Source organism: Pelmatolapia mariae, linkage group LG4 (assembly GCF_036321145.2).
Source record: "Pelmatolapia mariae isolate MD_Pm_ZW linkage group LG4, Pm_UMD_F_2, whole genome shotgun sequence".
NCBI classification, from domain to species: Eukaryota; Metazoa; Chordata; class Actinopteri; order Cichliformes; family Cichlidae; genus Pelmatolapia; species Pelmatolapia mariae.
In genome coordinates, this window is record NC_086230.1 from 30,129,801 (window position 1) to 30,150,121 (window position 20,321).

The following is a 20,321-nucleotide window of genomic DNA, read 5'->3' on the forward strand; positions in this document are numbered from 1 at the left end:
TTTTAAGATGGACAGTGATTTTAAATTAGACAGTCAAATTAGGGCTACTGTCAAGTCCAGTTTTTACCATTTAAGGCGCTTGGCAAAGATAAGACCTATTTTATCCAGGCAGCATCTTGAAACGGTAATCCATGCTTTTATTTCATGTCGTCTAGATTACTGTAATGCTCTGTATTGTGGAGTTAGTCAGCATCTTCTCTCTCGTCTGCAGCTGGTCCAGAATTCTGCTGCACGACTTTTAACCAAAACTCGTAAAAGAGAGCACATAACTCCCATCCTGGCTTCACTCCATTGGCTGCCTGTATATCTTAGAGTTCATTTTAAAATTCTCATGTTTGTGTTTAAATGTTTAAACGGTCTTGCCCCAACTTACCTCTCTGAGCTTCTGCATCCTTACTCACCCCCCAGGTCTCTCAGGTCAGCTGACAAGCTGCTCCTGGAGGTACCCAGGTCCAAGAGGAAGCTCAGAGGGGACAGGGCCTTCTCTATTGCTGCTCCTAATCTGTGGAACAGTCTGCCCCAGCACATTAGAGAGGCCCCTTCACTGTCCACTTTTAAAACACATCTTAAAACCCATTTTTATTCCTTGGCATATGACACAGTCTGACCCAATTTTATTGATTTTATTGTTTTGATCTAATGTGCTGATTTTATTGTTTTAAATGTAATTCTCATCATCATTTTTTATACTATTTTATTATTGTCTTTGCTATTTGTGCTAATTTTATTTATTTTAATGTCATTTTAATAATCATTTTATATATATATATATATATATATATATATATATATATATTTTTTTTTTTTTTTTATATTATTATTTTTCTTATTTTTTAACATGTTCAATGTATCACTCTGGCATGTCAAGTGTACAGCACTTTGTGTTCAGCTGGGGGCTGATCCGAAAGTGCTATATAAATAAATTGCTTGCTTGCTTGCTTGCTTGCTTGCTCAGACTGAGTACAGGATCGCCGCAGGGCTGTGTGCTTAGTCCACTGCTGTTCACCCTGCTAACACATGACTGTACTGCACAGTACAGCTCAAATCACATCATCAAGTTTGCGGATGACACAACAGTGGTGGGTCTCACCACCAACAACTATGAGTCTGAATTCAGAGAGGAGGTACAACACCTGGTGGACTGGTGTCAGAATAACAACCTGTCTTGAAATGTTTAGAAGACTAAAGAGATGGTTGTTAACTTCAGGAAGAGCTCAATGACCCACACCGCACTGCACATCAACAGATCTGCTGTTGAGATGGTCAACAGTGTGAAGTTCCTGGGTGTGCACATATCAGATGACCTCTCCTGGAACCTGAACAATACCACCATCATGAAAAAAGCCCAATGACGTCTTCACTTTCTTAGGAAACTGAAGAAGGCCAGTCTCCCTCCTCCCATCCTCCCATCATTTTACCAGGGAACCATTGAGAGCGTCCTCTGCTGCTACATCACGAGCTGGTACGGGAACTGCACCCTCGCTGAAAAGAAGTCTCTGCAGCGGATAGTGAGGACAGCAGAGAGGATCATTGGAGGCCCTCTCCCACCCATCTCCCAACTCTACGACAAACACATCATCCGACGTGCAAATAGCATAGCGAAGGACACTTTCCACCCCTCACATGCAATGTTCTCCCTCCTTCCATCTGGCAGACGGTTTCGCAGCATCAAAACTGTAACGACCAGACACTGCAAGAGCTTCTTCCCGCAAGCAGTCAGAGCCCTCAGCTCACTACCACCAAAGGACTGATATACACATACACCTTTACAAATGCAAATACACCTTACAATACTCACCAAAAGACTCGAAAACAACAAAAACTTCCACAAATCCGCTGCAAACTGGACCTGGGAGCAATATGCTTATTTGCTCACTCAGTCACATAGTTACTGAAAACACATTTAAATTATACTATATTTGCACATTTTGGAACTTGCACATGTCTTCGTCCTGTCTTGTCTACAATTTCCTGACAACAACTTGAACCCAGTATTCAATACCTACTGCACAATCCACTTTGTATTGTCTCTGTCCTGTCTTTGTTTATTGTACAGTTAGTATTGTACAGTAATCATTATAGTACTGTATAGTATTATATCGTTAGTAATTGTCCCCTAACTTTACCAAAATTTTGCATGTTATTTATTTGTAATTCCTAGTTTTATATCTCTTGGAGATATAAAATATACTTATAAATTATAAACTCAGGTTTTGTAAATTATTTATATACTTATAAATGCACCCCGGGGTGCTTGGGGTCAAACAGCATTTGGGTATGCTGTATACTGTGTATACTGTTGTATTGACAATAAAGCTCTTGAATCTTGAAATATGAGAATTTCTTTCCAACTCGACTTTGAGAGGTGAAACAATACAGTTCCTTGACTTCTCTAAAATTCTTGTAAATGTAGCTATTATTTGTTGTAAATCTACCAGTTTTATTTGTGTAAATTTGCCCTTTTTGTTCCATATATTTGCCTTTTTGACTCTCTGAATTTCCTCTAAATATTTTTCTCCTAAATTTGAAAGTTTCTTTCTCATTAGTTATTTCTGTATTCTTTTTTTTTTTTTTACCTCTGATATGGAAGCTTGTTTCTGCCTTTGCCTCTTTTGCTATCCGTAAGTCAAACTGATTTCAAAACTCAAAATATTGAGGTACTCAGAAGTAACTCAAAATACTTATAAGTTACCTGTTAAGAAGTACTACTAAGTTACTTATTTAGAAGTAACTTAAAATTTCAAGATAACTAACTCAAAACTTTAGGCCAATAAGTCAAAATTTCGACTTACCTGTGGCTTCCTTTTCCTTCCCACCATCCTTCTCTGTCACAACAGTCACCTGCATGTTCCCCATCACTACTGTATTTTTGTCATTGCCACCATCTGCAAACTATAGTTAGCAGGTCTGATTACCATCTTGTAAACCTTTCACTCTATCCTTCTGTCACAAATCACCTCCAACACTTGTTTCCACTCACTCCACACTGGCTGCACTCTGTTCTTCACCTCTCTTGTGCGCTGTCTGTTTTTTTTTTTTGGATTTTTGACCTCAGGTATTTAGACTCATCTGTCTTCTCTGCTCCCTACAGCTTCGCCGTTACGTCTGTCTCCCTCTCATGCACACACATGCATTGTCTTGCTTCTACCGACTTTGGAGAGATGAGAGCCATCTCTCCACGAAGAGAGCTTATTATCACTAAAGATCACACTGTACAAACATCACTGTCCATGGAGACCGCTGCCTGACCTCATCCTACCTCTCTCTGCCTGGCTTTTTTTTCACTGGCGGAAGCAACCTTCCAAACCCTAATATCCTGTCGTATTTTTCACTCGCAGCTTTACTTTATCCTTTAGTTTTAGGTAACTATAATAACCTTATCTGTGCGAAACTTCCTGGCTTTTATTTTGAAAACAACGATCGGAAATGTCCAGGTTTCTGTCTGAGTAACTTGACGCTTGGAAGACGATGCAGGGGAGACTCGAGGCCGTCGGAGAGGACTCCGCATTTCAAGGAAAACAGCCACCTAGAAATAATGATGGATCATAGTTGGCTCAAACACCTGATGAAGACACTGAATACTCGCCGTATGAAGCAGGCTGGGCGTGTTTAAAGCCAGCCGGCTCAAGTATCCGCTTTTACATCCTCAGCCACCGGACGTTGGTAGGCGACTGCCCGGCTTGCTAGCCCGCAGTCCTTCAAAATCTCTGCTCCACAATCACGGACCTTCTCCATTTATTTTTTATTTTTTTAGTGGCATTACGAAACCTAGCAAGTATACAAGGGGCTGGATTAACAAAAAACGCACGTCTACTTTCAATACAGTGAAGGTGTAACCTGCTAGTCCTCTATTTCACATCTGACCGCTGGGATCGAGCTAGCATCATCTGGAGTTGGACGCTGGCGCGGCTCCCCCACAGCATCCTTGCCTGCGCCGCTGCACCGGAATGCTAACTAACGAGGAAATGGCTTTAACATGACCGCGAACCCTTCGCCTCTCAAACGCCTAGCGCTTGTAGGTGGCACACGGACACTTTAGATGTCAAATGTAATGTCCGCCGGGAGCTTGCATCATGCGTGTGGCTTTCCGCGTCTGTCTCCAGCCTCGCGGATGACACTCGCACAGGTACCGGCGGTTCAAAGCGAGCAGCGACGGCGCGCGCACACAGTTGCCGGGTAGCGCTTAGAGACTTCTCCTGAGCTAGCTAGCGCCGAGCTAGGCGGCTAACAGCACAAAATAATAATTAAAAAAACAAAGCAAAAAACAAACAAACAACAACAACAACAACAACAACCCCAAAACAAAAAACAAAACTCACAACCAATACCAATGGTTTCCCATAAAGTTTTAGTCGCAATAGTCTTACTGAACGTGTATATAGGTGTACAGTCAGTTTTTTACTTATTCGGCGGTGTCCTTTTAACCGTCCTCTTTGCTATGGCATTTTTAAATGGACCCAGGCTGCTGGACTGGGCGAGTTCACCTCCACATCTTCAGTTCAACAAATACGTCCTTACGGGATACCGGCCAATTTCCTCCGTGCAGGACTGCATCAGAAGCCTGTTTTACCTGCACAATGAACTTGGAAACATATACACTCACGGTGAGTACAACAAAAATGAGATTGGAGTGCTTAGTCAGCAGGTGAGATTTGTGTAGAGGGAGACCCTGTACCTGCAGAAGGATGCACTGCCAGACTCTGCAACACAGGCTGGGAAGCTTTCATGAAGGCATACATGACTCACACTCTTTTTTTTTTTTTAAATATACATTATTTATCCAGATGACAGCAATTTACAAAGTCATCATTTCTTGTACAACTCTTCAGTGTGATTCATCTAAAACTTACAATAACAGAACACAAAAGCAGAACATGGTTTGACTGACTGATTTATTTATTTTTTATTTTTTTATTTTTAATGTGTCGTGCATAAGGGAATCAGTCCAATCCAAACAGGCTTACAAGGCACAAATAGCAAGAAACCAGAGCTAGAGTAGGACCATACAAATTACAAGAGTACTAAAGAAATAATCCAGCTTTGAAGTCTCACGCATTAGGAGCAAAGGCAGCAGACTCATAGACATCAAAAATGATTAAAAACCATCTTCAGTCATCGTCAGCGTATCAACACATTTATGGTTTGACAAAGAGCTCATTAACTATCACAGAAGGACAATACAAAATAAACTGATTTATTTTCAAGCATAAAATAAGATTTGGCGACTATCACCAGTTATTACACTGGAAAAACCACTGCCAAGTTTATTCAGTTTTCAATGATTAAAAAAGCAGGAAATCATATACTTTGAAAAGCTGTAATGTTTGCAAGCCAGTGTTTGCATTGTTGCAATGTATATACTCCATAACGAGCATATGATGTTTGTAATGAAGTAATTAACACTGTGATATATATAGATATGTGCATGTAAGTATTTTAGAATTATATTAAAACGAAAATTAAAAGTCTCTTAACTCTCTAGCACTGCATGTCATAAACTAGTTGGTAAGTTATTTTGAGGCCTCTGCACCAGCTCTGGTACATGTGCTGCAGGCAGTGCTGAGAGTATTAAAACAATAGATTTGCTGGATGAAGCATCTGTTTCTGCATTATGTTTATTAAAAGAAAATGTTTTCATGTTGATAAATACTGCCAGTGCCAATATCATTCATGTGAAACACTCAGCCCACCAAAGAGCTGAAATCCAGCTCACTGGAATGCTTTGCGGAGAAGAAGGACATCAGTTTGACTTTTTGACTGCATTTTGCAGGCTGCTCTTTGCTGCTATACCTAAAACAAAGGATCACATCATGAAAATGTTTGGCCGACCTTATTTTCATCTGAGTCATGTCAGTTTTACAGCCTTCTTGCTGGCAGAGACATCAGCCATTGTTTGCCATACCATGCCACAGTAAAGTGATGGGTTTCAGCCCTGTCCACTATACTGTTACATTTCTCTGTCATGACGTTAGACTAGAAAAATGTAACATGTGGAAAAATTGAGGCATATTCTTGAAATTGCAGAGATTTTTCTTCAGATTTCTCAGGCTGTTCATCAGTTTTATACATGTTACTTCTATTAAAGGCTGAGCTTATGTAAAATTCTGGCACCCACCACAAAGGTTTTGGCCTTTTGCAGAAGAGGATCTAATTTACGCAAACTTAAAATACATTTTTGATTAACAAGCATCCAAAAATAACAGGAAAAAGCAAAAACTTGTATTAACTAATGTAACAAAGGCTCTTTGTCTTAATTGTATTGCACCAGTCGTGCTTGTGTGCATTTTCACCCTTGAAAGGCACATTTTTAATTCATGAGAAACACTGAAATGCTGATGTTTTAAAGAATGTGCTTAAACTTCTTTGCATTAACTAAAAGTTTAGGTGTTTTTCACAGGCCCAACTTTTCCAAGTTCCGATACCTTGGCTTTGAGTATCTGCCAATGCCAAGTAGTGTTAGATAAATAAGCTGTAATCCTTAACATGGATAAAAAATGGGGAATATGAAGGCAGCATTAATCTCCACTTAAACTTTGTTTTTCAGCTTTGTAAGAATAAATGGTCTTACTGAGCGTCTTCTTTCAGTCAGGATTCATAATGATGAAACTTTCCATCGTGTTGTGTACGTCTCATTACTAGTTTAGTAAACGTTAGGTCCCGGATGTCTTGCCTGCAAAGAAATAACCTCGGCTCAACTTTGCATAGTCATTTTCATGTGCGGTTCCACGCCTGATAGAACAAATGCGGCAGTCACAATGTGATCAGGAGTGTGACTGTACCTATGTAATCTAAGACCTATTCTGGATCAAAATAAAAAGTTCGTTTTATAAATGTTTACATTTTGAGTTTTAGCAATGAGGATTATCTGTGGCTCGCTCACTGGCTAACGACTTGTGACTGACAAATCGTGACGTCTATCTTTTATACTGTGGTGGTCAAGTAAATGCATCGGACTGAACCGAATACATCATCCCGTAGATCAGCACATTGTCGTTGCTTGATTTTGCTTGTTCAACTCAGGATTAAAATTATATCCAATCCAAATATCAGAGCAGAGCATCCCTAATCTGGCCCAGTTAAAAACAGAAATTAAATGCATTTGACACCCCTGATTTAAGCCAGTAGAGCCCAACTTATTCAAAGGATTCTATTTTAAAAGCTGTCACCCTCCCAAGGTGATTTTTTTTTGGTTTAGATGTTAACTGTATGGCAGTTTTGCAAAGAGGGAATTTTTGTTGGCAAAGAAATGTTTTTCCAAGACTTTCCTGCTTGGAGGCAAGTGTTTAAACGTGGCCTGAATTTTTAAAAAGCAGTTTGACTTGCACGTAATAATGGAAAACGCTGTTTTTCATCTGCTCTTGAACTCTGTGTTTACACAATATGCAATTCTTTTAATAGTTTGCTACAAGCCCAGATTAATTGCAGAATTGTGTTAATCTGTTCAGCCAAAGGTGAGAGTGAGATTGAGGTGTTGGCCTGTTAGCAGTTTGCGTGGTGGGTTGTTTTTTCTATTTTCACACTGAGATGATTAGACAGCCTGTAATGTGGCACTCAGCAGCATAACTTGTGTCTTTTGCCCTCCTCTTTTCATATCAAAGTGCAATCTGGATGGTGTAATTTAACTTTGTTGTGGTGCTCCAGCATCCAGCAGTCACGGCGCAGTTAAACAGCATCAGTGATTATCAGCTAAGTGGCTCTGGATGTCTTTATTGCACTCCAGTGATGTTGGCTTAGCGTGTGACCTCAACATAACAGGCTAATGTTTAATCTAATGAGCTTTATTTTCCAGTTTTCCAGATCTGAGAAGAAGAAGAAAAAGCTGCGCTGTGCTTGTAATTCTTCTTTATTATTGTGCTGTAACATTTCGGCTGAGTTTCATGAGCCGGATTGTTTTGCATATAAACTGAAAACATCCTGCCCGCAGCTCAGGTCTCAGATACTCAGAGGTCCTCGCTCCCGCTGCTGTGTCCACGCCTGACTTCAACTCGCCAGCTCAGGGCTAATGCTGAGAGGGAGATAATGTGCTTAAAATAGATGTGTCACAGTTGCATGCCATTCCTTGTATCACCTGCCTTGTCTTCAGTGAGAGCAACAATGAGAGAAAGGGAGGAGTGCTGTAGGTGTGTCTCAGAGTGATAAGAGCCGTATGTAAGCGGATCAAATTTCAAGGTCTGCATTTTGCTCACGTAGCAGTCAACGCCAAACTCCCTGCCAAACAGGGAAACTTAAATGGGAGCCGTGTAGCCATTAGCAACGTGGCCTTTTGCTGCATCAGAATTAGAGCTTAGTGGAAGCTTTGGCTTTCTCTCAATGGGGAATCACTGATACATTGGTGCCAATCACGTAGGTTTCCCCTTTGGCTCTTCTTGCTGGTATCTGTGCACTCTCAGCAGCCCTTCACAGCTACTGATTCTCATATAGTGTGAAAAACAGCGTCCTCGATTCCAGAAACTCCTGAGCTAGATAATCCATCACTGTAAACACGACACCTTAATTTGCTTTTGTCAGAGTTGAGCGGATGGTTTTCATACCAGCGTGCGTGCATATTACCTCAGGCAACATTATCCGTTGGACTCTATTTACAAGCAGAAGTAAAAGATGGTGCTTTAGTCGTTTTAATTGCATGTCATCAGATTTGTTAAAAGTGTTGCATGAACAGGCATTATTTGACACAAGAAGCACTGCTGTCAGGACGTGTGTGTCTTTACATATGAGATAAGCTTTACTTTATTCATTCCAGAAGTTTTGAGAAAGTATATTTTTTCTTGTATGGAATAACAATGAAAATAATATACTAAATAATAATAATAATACCAATAGTAATTATATTATTAAATGGAGGTACATAAAGCAGGTAATATTATTTATAAATATAATGAAATAAAATAAATAAAATATAGAAATTAAATAGTGATATGAATGTTAATTAAATCAAAGTTATGAGATATATGCATGTATTAATAATAATGATTTTAAAATATAAAATGCAGATTAAAAGGTTAAATAAAATGAAGTATTGTTATTTGATATTTTACTGTGTTGTGTTTTTATAAAATACATTTTTTAAATTATTAATTCAATTATTGCCCTGTATTAAGCTCAGCCTTTTACATGACGTTCTGTTGTTTAGACTATTTAGACTTTTATGTAGCTCATTAATTTCATTTGATTATTCGTTTTCTTATTTTTTCTATTTCTTTAAAGTTTATTTGATCTTTCTCTTTTGTCGTTTTAACATTAAAATTTCTGCCTGATTACCTTCAAGATAAACACAGTTTAACAACCACTTCCAGTCTTTTCCAGTTTCATTGTGTGCATATTTCACAGTGTGTTTATTTTTCCACTTTCAGTCATTACACATGCTTTTAAATTTACAGATCAGAGTGGTTCTACAAAGATAAAAAATAAAAGTGTTTCACTTCTGTATAAATTGACTTGTTGAGCCCTAGAAGGACTTTAAATTAAACCCCTGTGTAGTAAAAAACTCATTTTTAAATACTACTACATTCCCATTCAGCGAGTTTTTGTATTTGGAGGCTGATCCAGAGCAACTAAAAACTCTTGAGTTATGCCACATTCTGCAGATGTGATAAAGTCAGTCTTTTACAAGTCTTTTATTGTGTGGTAAGCTTAAGGTAAAGCCTTCTTTTATAACCACCGCTCTCTCGGTTTCTCTGCCTGCTCACTCTTCAGGCATCCCTCTGGTTTGCTTCCTGGTGCTGCTGCCTCTTAACATCCCCTGGTCTCAGATCAGCGTGACATGGCTGGGTGTGGTGCACTTCCTGGCCTGCCTGTCACCCCAGCTGGGCTCTGTGGTCTACCACCTGTTCATGAACCACGAGGGAGGGGAGCCGGTCTACCACACCCTCCTGAAGCTGGACGTGTGTGGAATCTGCATGATCAACACGCTGGGTGAGGCTTTGGATTCATTGTCAGCTGTTGTTCTCTTATTGCTGATCTGTTTTCTTCCAGGATTGAATTGATTGTCAGTGATTTACCGTGCAAGTGTTTTGCTTGGAGGTGTACCAGTATTGATTTGTCGCAACACACTCTGATTCGATCTTACTTTGCAAGCAATGATTCGAGCTCTGAAATGATTATTGATCTGTCCATGCTGCCTGCATCACCCTATCGTAAGAAAAAATGACAGGCACATTATTTTTTATTTCTTTATAGACTTCTACACTTTGAATGAACCTTTTAGATTTGCCCACTACACTGATATCGATAATACAGTACATTCATTATTAATATTGTGACAAAGCATGGGAATAACAGGAATTGTGCCAGGAATTTTTACCAACCCTGCAACCTGCCAGGCCAAAGCACCGGGGATATTTATTCATCTTTATGACCAAAGCTACAACCCTTACGTTAGCTTATGTATCTTACAGGCCTCCTGTTCCCATTAACTGTTTTTAACCATAAAACATATTTGGAAAATCTACAATAAAGTCTAAAAAAGGGATTAAACACCCAAGAAAACATTGTGACGTATTATTGTTTTACCTGATAATCTGGTGTCCATCCACTTATGCCCACTAATTATTCCTTTAGGTAGGCTAAATCATTCATCAGTGTATGTTAACAAGGTTAAATATGATATAAATGTTCTTTTCATGCTAGTTGCGGCTAAAGTATCCTTTGTGTTTCATCACAGAGCTGCATAGACAAAGGTCTTTCTGTCTGTGCCATTCAGCAGTTATCAATTAGTCGTTTGTCGGCTGCACTTTTTTTGAGGGGTCGCCGCAATGGTACATAAGCATCTGAGTATTGGAATAGGAAAGGATTTTTATGCTAGATCCCCTTCGTGACACAACCCTCCTGGTGTATTCAGAGTTAGGGCATGCACTAGTAGAACACTAACTTGTGACTTCCTGTGCTTTGGTTGCACAGTTTTACCCAACTAGTCGTTAAGAAAATACCATGAAAGCAGTTGGCATCATTTAATTGTACTAAATTCCTTCATCCCCTTAAATTCACTGTTATAGCCGGATCTGAAATCCTTTCTATCAAAAGGTTTAGCAGCAAAGTCTAGAGGCTATGAACAACTAGGGTTGGGTTGACATGATAAAAAGAACAGAATAACAGCTCTCAGGAATGCAGACAGACGAGTGGATACACGTCCTCCCGAATGAACTAATGCATACGCTTCATGTGAACGTAAAGAAAACTCTGTCAGGATTAGTGAAGTTAAACAGACACAAATGCAGGGCAGGCAGAGAGTAAAACAATATAAATATTAATGGACAGACCTACAGGTAATTTTCAGGATTTTCAGCAAGTAAATAACAAAACTCCAACATAAGGGAACAGAAGATGGTTAGCAGTGCAGAATTAGGCAAGAAGACAAAGGCAAAGGCAAATATAGCTTTAGACAGAGGATAGACCGGGAAACAATAAACATGTGAGAATAATTAAAGCAGGAAATCCAAAAAGGAAGGAAAATCCACAAAGGCAGGAAACAATGAAACATGTAAGAAAACGAACCTTTACAGTAAAATATGAGTCAACTAAAAGACTAATAACTCACCCTGACGACAGGAGAACACAGAGGGCAAGAGAAGTCTAACAACAATGTAATATATAACAAGGATCATTTCATCTTTTTCTCTTTGCCTACAAATGATCTTCCATTTGCAATTAAAATGAATCAGAAGAAAACAGTTAATGATCACATTTGAGTCACAAATTAATTTTGTCTTGTTCGGTTAATGGATTCATCACCCTCAGCTCAAGGTGACTGTGAGTTTAATAAAACAGAAATGCTTTCAGTCTACAAAATAATAACTTTTCCGTTGAAACAACGTCCTCTACTTATTTTATTTTTTCCTTTGTGCTAAAAAAACCTCCTTTATTTTACTGAGTTATCCACATCTAGAAAGCTTAGCTTATTTAGTAGCTGTATTTAGGAACAGTGCATTTAAAGCATGTAGTCTGCTCATTTCCTGTTATTTCTGTGTTACGTCCTCCTTGGAACGATCACGTTAACAGCCGGAGGACACACGACACACACACACAAGCTCCTGCTGTCACAACTCACCTAGACTAGGACAGGAGCAGGTGACAAGATCACTTTGATTCATGATTAAGCTTGTTGAACAAGTACTTTGATGATGGACCCTTATTAGCTTTTGACCCACAAAGGTTATGACTATGGTTACAGTAATGAATGACACAGTTATTAACTCTAATAAAATGATTTCACTCAACCTGGGTTCACCTTCTCAGTAACGGCACTACCTGCTGATTGTGTGTCAGAGAGGACAGGCTGCAGACCCCTAATGACAACATAGAGAAAAACAAAGGGCCAAATTTTACAATACTGACGATTCACACACTTGGTCCTGAATACGTTTTACAGTCCACATGCTTCTGTTTTTAGTCGCACACTGTAAATCTCTGTCCCATCAGTGTTGCCTTCCTGTTGAGTTCTCTAGAATAGAGAACTGCCTCCTTATTTCAGTAACCTCATCATCCACTTCCTGTAATGTGACATAAAAAATACAAAGTTGGAGGTTGTTTCAGCCACCTTCCTGCACAGTTGAACTGTGATAAATGAAACCATCAAGCTTTGACCAGAAGCACAGAGTTACACACACAGCTTCAAAGGGTCAACGATTCAACCTTTGTGCTTTTCACGAGGCGTGGCTTCATCGCTCTTCTGACTTCCCTGTGTCTTTTTTCGTGTCTTAGGAGCGCTGCCTATCGTCTACACCACACTGCTGTGCTACCCATTTATCCGCACCGTGGCCCTTTTAGTCTACATCCTGCTGTCCAGCCACGCTATCTACTGCGCCGTCACCGCTCGGAGCAGCGTTCGGCGGTTGCGCTCCTTCGCCTGGCAAGCGCTGTTTCGCTTCTCCTTCTTCCTGCTCCGCTGGGTGGGCGTGGGCGGCGGCAGTCCCACCTCACTACGCCACTTTCTCACGATGGATGCACTGGCCGTGCTGGGCGGGGTCATCAACATCACGCGCATCCCGGAGCGCTTTTGGCCGGGTCTCTTCGACTACTGGTGCAACAGCCACCAGATCATGCATGTACTGGTGGTGATCTCCATCCTTTACCTGCACTGGGGCGTGCTGGACGACCTTCTCTGGATCACCAGCTACGACTGCCCCTCAGATTGACCCACACAGCAGCCCCCCGGCCCCTCACAAGCAGTGCTGGAACATACCATTGAAAGACCTCTGGGGGGAGGGGGGAGCCTGGAAAGGGAAGGGAAAGGACAGGGATCACAGAAACTGATGCTGTGCATGTGTTCACTTCATGCGCTGAAACTCAGAATGTTCATATCTTCGTCCATCTTGATTTGTGCGAATGCAGGTAAAAGTATGTATAACACGCACAATCATTCTGACTTGCTCAGTTGCCACAAACTTGGTGCAAAAGCGTATACATACACACACACACACACACACACACACAGACACATTCATACACAAGCAGATAAAAAAAGTGGAAAATTTTAAAAAGTAAATTTATTAACCAAGTTTTAAACCCTATAATGTCTTAGGTAAAGGTTACAGCTCGAAGCCTTTTACATAATGATAGAAGTTTCTCTTAAGGATTACTTGATGTCGTTGATTAAAATGGTCTAAATCAATGGTTCTGAAAGTTGGGTCTACGACCCACAGCTAAAATATCTAGTGATAAATTTCCTTTAAATTGCTGAAATTACATTCTGATCTTAAAAAGTGGCGATCTACGGATGGAGACTATATTTTGTGTCCTTTAATCACACCCATGTTATGTTTGGATGAGTAGAAACTGACACATGTGTCTAAAATGTTTAGATTTAAAAGTTTCATAATTTTGGCATGCAAGAGTAGAAATGGTAGTAAGCATGTGGTTTGTCAGTGTTGGGATTATAAGCGAGACCTTGGAAAAATGTTCTTGCCTGTCGCCTCAGGAATACACCGAGCTCAGCTGTGTTGCATTCCAAGTCTCATGCTGCTGCCGAAGCTGATCTCGCCCACTCACGACAATACTTGCAAATCCATCAGACAGGTCGCGGCACGCCCCAGAAGCAGCTTTGTGTCCTGAGTTTTTTTATGGAAGCTGCATTAAGATGCACAGAGTAGGGCCGGAATTCAGACCCAGAAGAGCAAAGAGTGTCTTGTCAATTTTGAAAGAGTGCCGGGCGGTATTCTGATTCTAATTTAATTCATCTGAATATGAATTTAAGTAAGTACTGAGGCTTTTTACTGGTAGAGACCTAGAAAAGACACAACACTTACTGTGACCTTTATATGTGGTAAAACATTTTGTGTAAGAAGTACTTTGGAGTGTTTTGAGAAGGGGCTTGTATTAACTTTTCAAACTCAAGGTTACCACTGTGTGTTAACGCCACTGAAGGTTTCATAAAAATTTAAGGGGCTGGGTGAGTGGGAGGAAAATTCATGACAAAACCTCAGAACTTTCAAGATTGAAGCTGTAAAAAGGACAAAATGGCACATTTATGAGGAAAAAGTCAGACGCTTATATTCCTGAATCGCCTGTGTGGTCTTCCTCTTTTCCTCTTGCCTGGCAGACCCATCTTCAACATCATTTGTCCAGTATATGCACTACCCCTCCTCTGCACATGTCCAAACTATCTCAGCCTTGCCAATTCGCGTCCATACATCACAGCAGGTCTCACCATCTTGTAAACCTTTCCCTTCATTCTTGCTACTAACAAATCACTCCTGGCACTTGTCTCCACCCGCCCCACTCTTTTCTTCATCTCTGTTGTGCACTGTCTGCTCCTTTGGAGGGTTGACACCAGGTATTTAAACTAACCTACGTTTCTAACTCATTCACCTTTCCGTCTCCTTCTCATTCACACACATGTATTCTACCTTCTACTGACTTTAATTCCCACCCCAACCTTGGAGCCATCTGTCACTCCTACCGCACACCTCACCACTGTCTCTCTATCCTTATGCATGTCCTGCACCACTCTCCCATACTTCTCTGTCACTCTTGACTTTCTCATGCAGTTACATAGTTCCTCTTTTGGGACCCTATCATATCGTTCGATCCACAAAGACACAATGTGACAAGTCTTACCTGCTCTATACTTCTCCGTCAACACTATCAAAGCAAACATCATGTCTGTAGTGCGCTTTCTCGTTTTGAAACCATACTGCTGCTGACTGGTCATCACCTCTCTTTTTCATGGCATGGCTTATCACCTTCATCCTTCTGTACTTACTACAGCTCTGCACATCACCTTTGTTCTTGAAGATCAGCACCAGTACACTTTATTCCTGAGACACCTGCTCTCTCCAGGGTTTTGGTAAACAAGCTGATTGAAGATCCACTGCCCCCATTGTCCTTTCTCCCAGACATCTCCATACCTCCACAGGTATGTCTGGACCAACTGCCTCTTCATAGCTGCCCTCACGTCCTCCTTTCTAATCCTCTGCACTTTCTGATTCACAAACTGTCCTCCATCTGTCCTCCTCGCTCTCATTTTCTTCACTCATCAGCTCTTCAAAGCACTCCTTCCACCTTCTCAACACTCTCTTCAGTTATAAGTACATTTCCATTTCTATCCTTAATCACCCTGCACATCTTTTCCAGTTGAATCTCTCCACCTAGCCAATCAATACAAGTTCTTTTCTCTTTCCTTAGTGTCCAACTTCACGTAACACTCACTGCAAGTCTTTGCTTTGCCATTTCTTTTGTTGCTGTACTCCTAGCATCCCAGTAGTCCTGTTTTTCTTCAGTCAACCACCTAGGCTTCTTGTCTCCTTGTCATCCTGAAGATACACAAAATACCTTCTTTGAAGTTTTCCTCACTTTTTCAGCTTTCCCAGTCATTAATTAACTTTCACTACCACCCAGAAACTCATCTCATCTCCTCCCTAAACTCTGTACAGCATTCTTCCTTCTTCAACTTCTAACTCTACCGTCCCGTAGAAATTTGCGCTCGTACCACAAGCACTATTTTAAAAATAAACACTCTATGCAGACCAAATGAAACGCCCCTCAACCCGACGTCGATTTGCATGAGAAACAGTGACCGGTGTATTCCTGGGGTAAAGGCTCCCTGCCCCCAGACGAGTTTAAAAACCCCTCGTCCAAATGATATGACAGTCTTTGTCTCAATTTATGCAGCATATTCATATCTCACATCACATACACAGCAGCACTCCCACGCACCTTTGTTTTTACACATGTACAAAGCACTTTTAGAGTTTTAACTTCGTCCAACAGACTGAATTTTTCAGAACTGTTTAGTTCCCTGTTTTCTGCCACTGCCTCTTTTTCTTTGTCCTCTTTGTCGTCTGAATGGTCCTTACCGAAGGCGTGCGAGGGGCTCATTCCTGAAGCGTGCCAGCAATGAGTTTACCTGCTGAGATGTCCCAGACCATCAGATGGGATCTGTTGAGTGTTATCAGCATTGTTTGCACCAGTGCCAAAGAAATTCAGGCATTTTTAAATCAGAAAAGAAACTGATGTTTTTGAGCTGCCTTTGCCAAACTTTTGCTTATGTCCAGCCAACCCCAAGTTGATTGGTCTTACGCATTTATTATGACCTCCCTTTGTTTGGAAGACCACCGTTTCTATTTGTGCGAGACGTAATTATCTTTTTAAAGGTAGAGCCTGAGTGCTTTGTGAGTCTTCTGCACAATTGTGTATAAAAGCCATCGAATGTGTGTAGTTGTTTTACACTGAAATGCCACCATGTGCACATAATATATAAAACTATATGTGGCAGTGCTGAAACGTAAAGGGGTAATGACTTTATAATGCTATTTATAGTTATTTGTCTTCTAACCCCAAACGCGTAAGGATATATATTTAATCAAGAAATAGATTATATTTATGATTGTTTTTATTCATTTGTATTAATTGGAATGTGTGTGTCAGCTGCTTAAACAGTTTACATCATTGCAGTGCAGGATCGCTCTGACTGACAGGTCAAATAAGAGGTCAAAGAAAATCCATTGTTTTATTTAAACCCAGCAATTCCGGAGGATTAGCTCCACATTTTCTCTGCGTACAGTTTTTCCTGCCTTCCTGCAATATGTGACGTCTCAGTCACACAGGAACACTGTTGAAAAAGATCTGTCTTTACACGTCGCAGCTCGGCGAGGAGAACAGCTGCAATGTGACCTTTAAAACAGGTGCAGGTCTATTCTGAAGTTATTTATGTCCTCAGGCATGAATGTAGATGTGCTGTGCTTAGATGTTTACTTATATATTGACCCTAAATATTATTATATGGTCAGTCATTTTTGCCACATTATTTATTTATTTAGCTGTACTTGCTTGCACTTTTCTTGAAATGATGTTTAGCCTTTTTAAAGTGGTGGTTTATACACTAAGCTGGCCTACGTATGCAGGAATGAACCCCTCTGAACCCGCCTCCCTGTCATGTATGAGTCACAGCACCTTCGTGTGTGTGTCCAGGCTTGTTACTGTTCTGTAGAAGTAATCGTCGCACTCTTCAGTCATGTTCAGGACTGGCTTCTGAAGCCTCATTTCATACCTAGACCTTTTTTAGTGTTTTAAGCATTGGGTTTGTTTCCCACGCTAGTTGCCAGCCATGTTAGCCCACCTTCATCTCGCCAAATTAGCAACGTCTGCTTCCTGTGACACTGTCTCACAGATGAAGAAGGATTTCCCAGAGTCTGTATGACATGCATTAACCCCAACATGACCCGACTTTATGAACTTGCCCTCATTTAAAAAGTCAGATATTTGTCTGCTAGTCTCACTCTTACAGTGATGAATATGAGTACAATGTAAAAGCTGAAGTTAATGTATTTTTGGCAATTGAATGAAAAAAAATGCATGAAAGTAGCTGTGAAACAGAAACTGATGTCTCATAATGTTAGCTGATTGTTAGTTCACTGTAGCCAGCAACTGATCATTCACTCGGCCGTGGAAATGACTGTGTGGTTAGTTGGAGGTGGGCTTTGGAGTGTGGCGTTACCCCTGCAGGAAGAGGATTTGAAGCGATCAGAGGCCATGCATCACAATCAAAACAAACTGCACTGTTCATCGTTCTCCAAAGGGCTTTGAATTCAAGTCAATTCTGAAATACATTTAAAGTCCATATAAATAATGTAAATACATTTATGTAGATTATATACAGTGCAGAAGAATATACAGTGACTCACTTTTAACACACACACTTGGTTAAGGAAGAAAGATAGGAGGGAATGGGATTACCCACCCAATGAAGATGCTTAAGACGACTTTACCAAAGTTGAGTTTTGGTTAAAAGATGGAAAGACGTTGAGAAAAAGATGCCCTTTTACAGCTAAACGTGGTTGTAAAGAAACACACTACAAACTCCTCAGAGAACCAGCAGTTCACACCCAAATTCAGTTATTTTGGTCAATGTTGAGGTCAGAAATCAAACTAACTTTAGCCTGCAGGCTGTGTGCCATTTAGATGTCTTTTATACCTCCAATAAACTGAAAGCGGGAAAATGTGAATTCCAGCCTTTGTAGCAGCCTGAAAACTCAACTTTTAATAAATTCTGACATAAAGGGACATCTGTCTAAAGGCTAAGGACTGGCTGACCAGATTTAGCCCCGAAAACATCGTCCGTTGGACTCCTGGTGCTTGGCGGGTAATGAGGGACGCAGACGCGGCTCGATGTGGAGCTTCAGATCGATATGAGTTATGTATTTGATTAGCTATGATGATATATATGTGAAAAACACAGGAAAAAAAAGACTGGCATTGGTTTCTGTTCAAATGTAGAGTTGTTTGACCATTTTGTGGCCCTGACTAAGAATGCTTCTGATCATTTAAATGTAACTGCTTTTTTAAAGACACACGGGAAAGATATGCGCAAACATAGCAGGGGAATCTTGGCGGGCATGTGAATACCTCGTGACTACCACTGGTCTATCTATGCATTATCAGCCGAAGGATACGTAACAGTGAAGTCAATTTGTGTTTGTCAAACGACTCTCTGATCCGCTGTAACGGAGGGCTCTCTCCCAACATCCTGAGTCTCCCGCTTCTCAGGGTGCCATAACAGTAGCTGTAACATCTGAAGCCTGACCGCTGCTGTCTGAAACATGGACGCGAGACTCACCTGCCCTCTTTAGTCCGGTCTGTTCACGCTGGGAACCCAGCTGGCAGGGTGGGCGCAAGGGCGAAGGAAGGTGGAGCATTTCTCTGAAAACCATGTTGCAGGAGTGGAACCCGGTCAGAAAATTGGTCTTTGTCCTTTTGTCTGTATGTTTAATGAAAAAAGAAAAGACATGATGTATAAAAGCATCACTAACAAATCTAAAACCTTTTTTTTTTTTTTTTTTAAATATTACACAGGTGCCGGACAGCCTGTTAACAACCTGTTTATAATGGATCACCTGTGTTGTTATATACTGATTATTAATGATTGCTGTTATTCTGTGGATCCTATAATGACACTGGTCTATGTGTACAGGTAATGAGACAAGCCCTTTCCTTTAGGATGAAGGGAGCTTTCTGGAGGGTCTGTCTGTTATTGTCTCCATATCTGCATGGCTTTCTTAATGTGTCAAATGAGTGAGTGTGGCTCCATCTAGTGGAAGTTCATGTTCACTAATGCAGGCATTACTGTAGCTGAACTGCAGCCAAATGAAACGTAACTAACTGGTGGTAATACTGTCACTGCTGGTCTGCAGTTATCCTCCAGCGTTATTTATTTAGATCCCCAGATCATGTATGTACACATGTGCGTATGAGCTCTCCTGCAGAACCCATGCAAGCATGAAATCTGTATGTTGTCCCGTTTACTTTCGCCTGTTGCACCGACGGGATGCTGATTGCATTCCCAGAGTGCCTCGTTATCCAGTCTGTGTGCTTGCCAATTAATGTGCACGAACTCAGACGGTTTGTTCCTGTGCTGTAGTTCACATGTCTGTGCGACATTAGTGTCCTGTGTAACAGACAGGCTCTCACACTCCTCAGTCTCCAGCAACGATTGTGCAATAAACTGAAGTCTATATTTTTAAATCTGTCATCTCTTTTTTCCTGTTTGTTGCTGTTTCTTTTAAGATGTATGTGTGTGAGAGAGAGAGAGGAAGAGAGACTATACTTTTATGTGTGTCTTTGTGAGGAATGATTTGAGTTTGAGGTTTTTTACTTGTCCACAAGTATCTGAGTACATGTTCCCATGCCTTGCAGTTTTTTGTGAGCTCCCTACCTACGCATGCATCCTTCAGGTGGACAATGAGCAAAGCAGCTGTCCTCGTCAGCCTGGTAATATAATCCCTGCCCGAGGCCACTCCTGCTGACAGCACTCATTTTGGGAGGGTTAAGGGTTGGTTTTAGAGTGTAGGTAAAAATTAGGAATTAGGGTTGGTGTTTGGTACAACAGGGAC

The 20,321-nt window shown here is 40.8% G+C and overlaps 1 protein-coding gene across 1 annotated transcript; it reads left to right on the forward strand.

Annotated features, from left to right (window-relative positions):
• The first annotated feature begins 3,458 nt into the window (after nucleotides 1-3,458).
• On the forward strand, nucleotides 3,459-19,953 carry paqr4a (progestin and adipoQ receptor family member IVa). Its single transcript, XM_063472380.1, has 3 exons — nucleotides 3,459-4,604; nucleotides 9,694-9,912; nucleotides 12,697-19,953. The coding sequence occupies exons 1-3, from the start codon at nucleotides 4,331-4,333 to the stop codon at nucleotides 13,128-13,130; spliced, it is 927 nt and encodes a 308-aa protein (XP_063328450.1). The 5' UTR covers nucleotides 3,459-4,330; the 3' UTR covers nucleotides 13,131-19,953.
• Nucleotides 19,954-20,321: the final 368 nt, after the last annotated feature.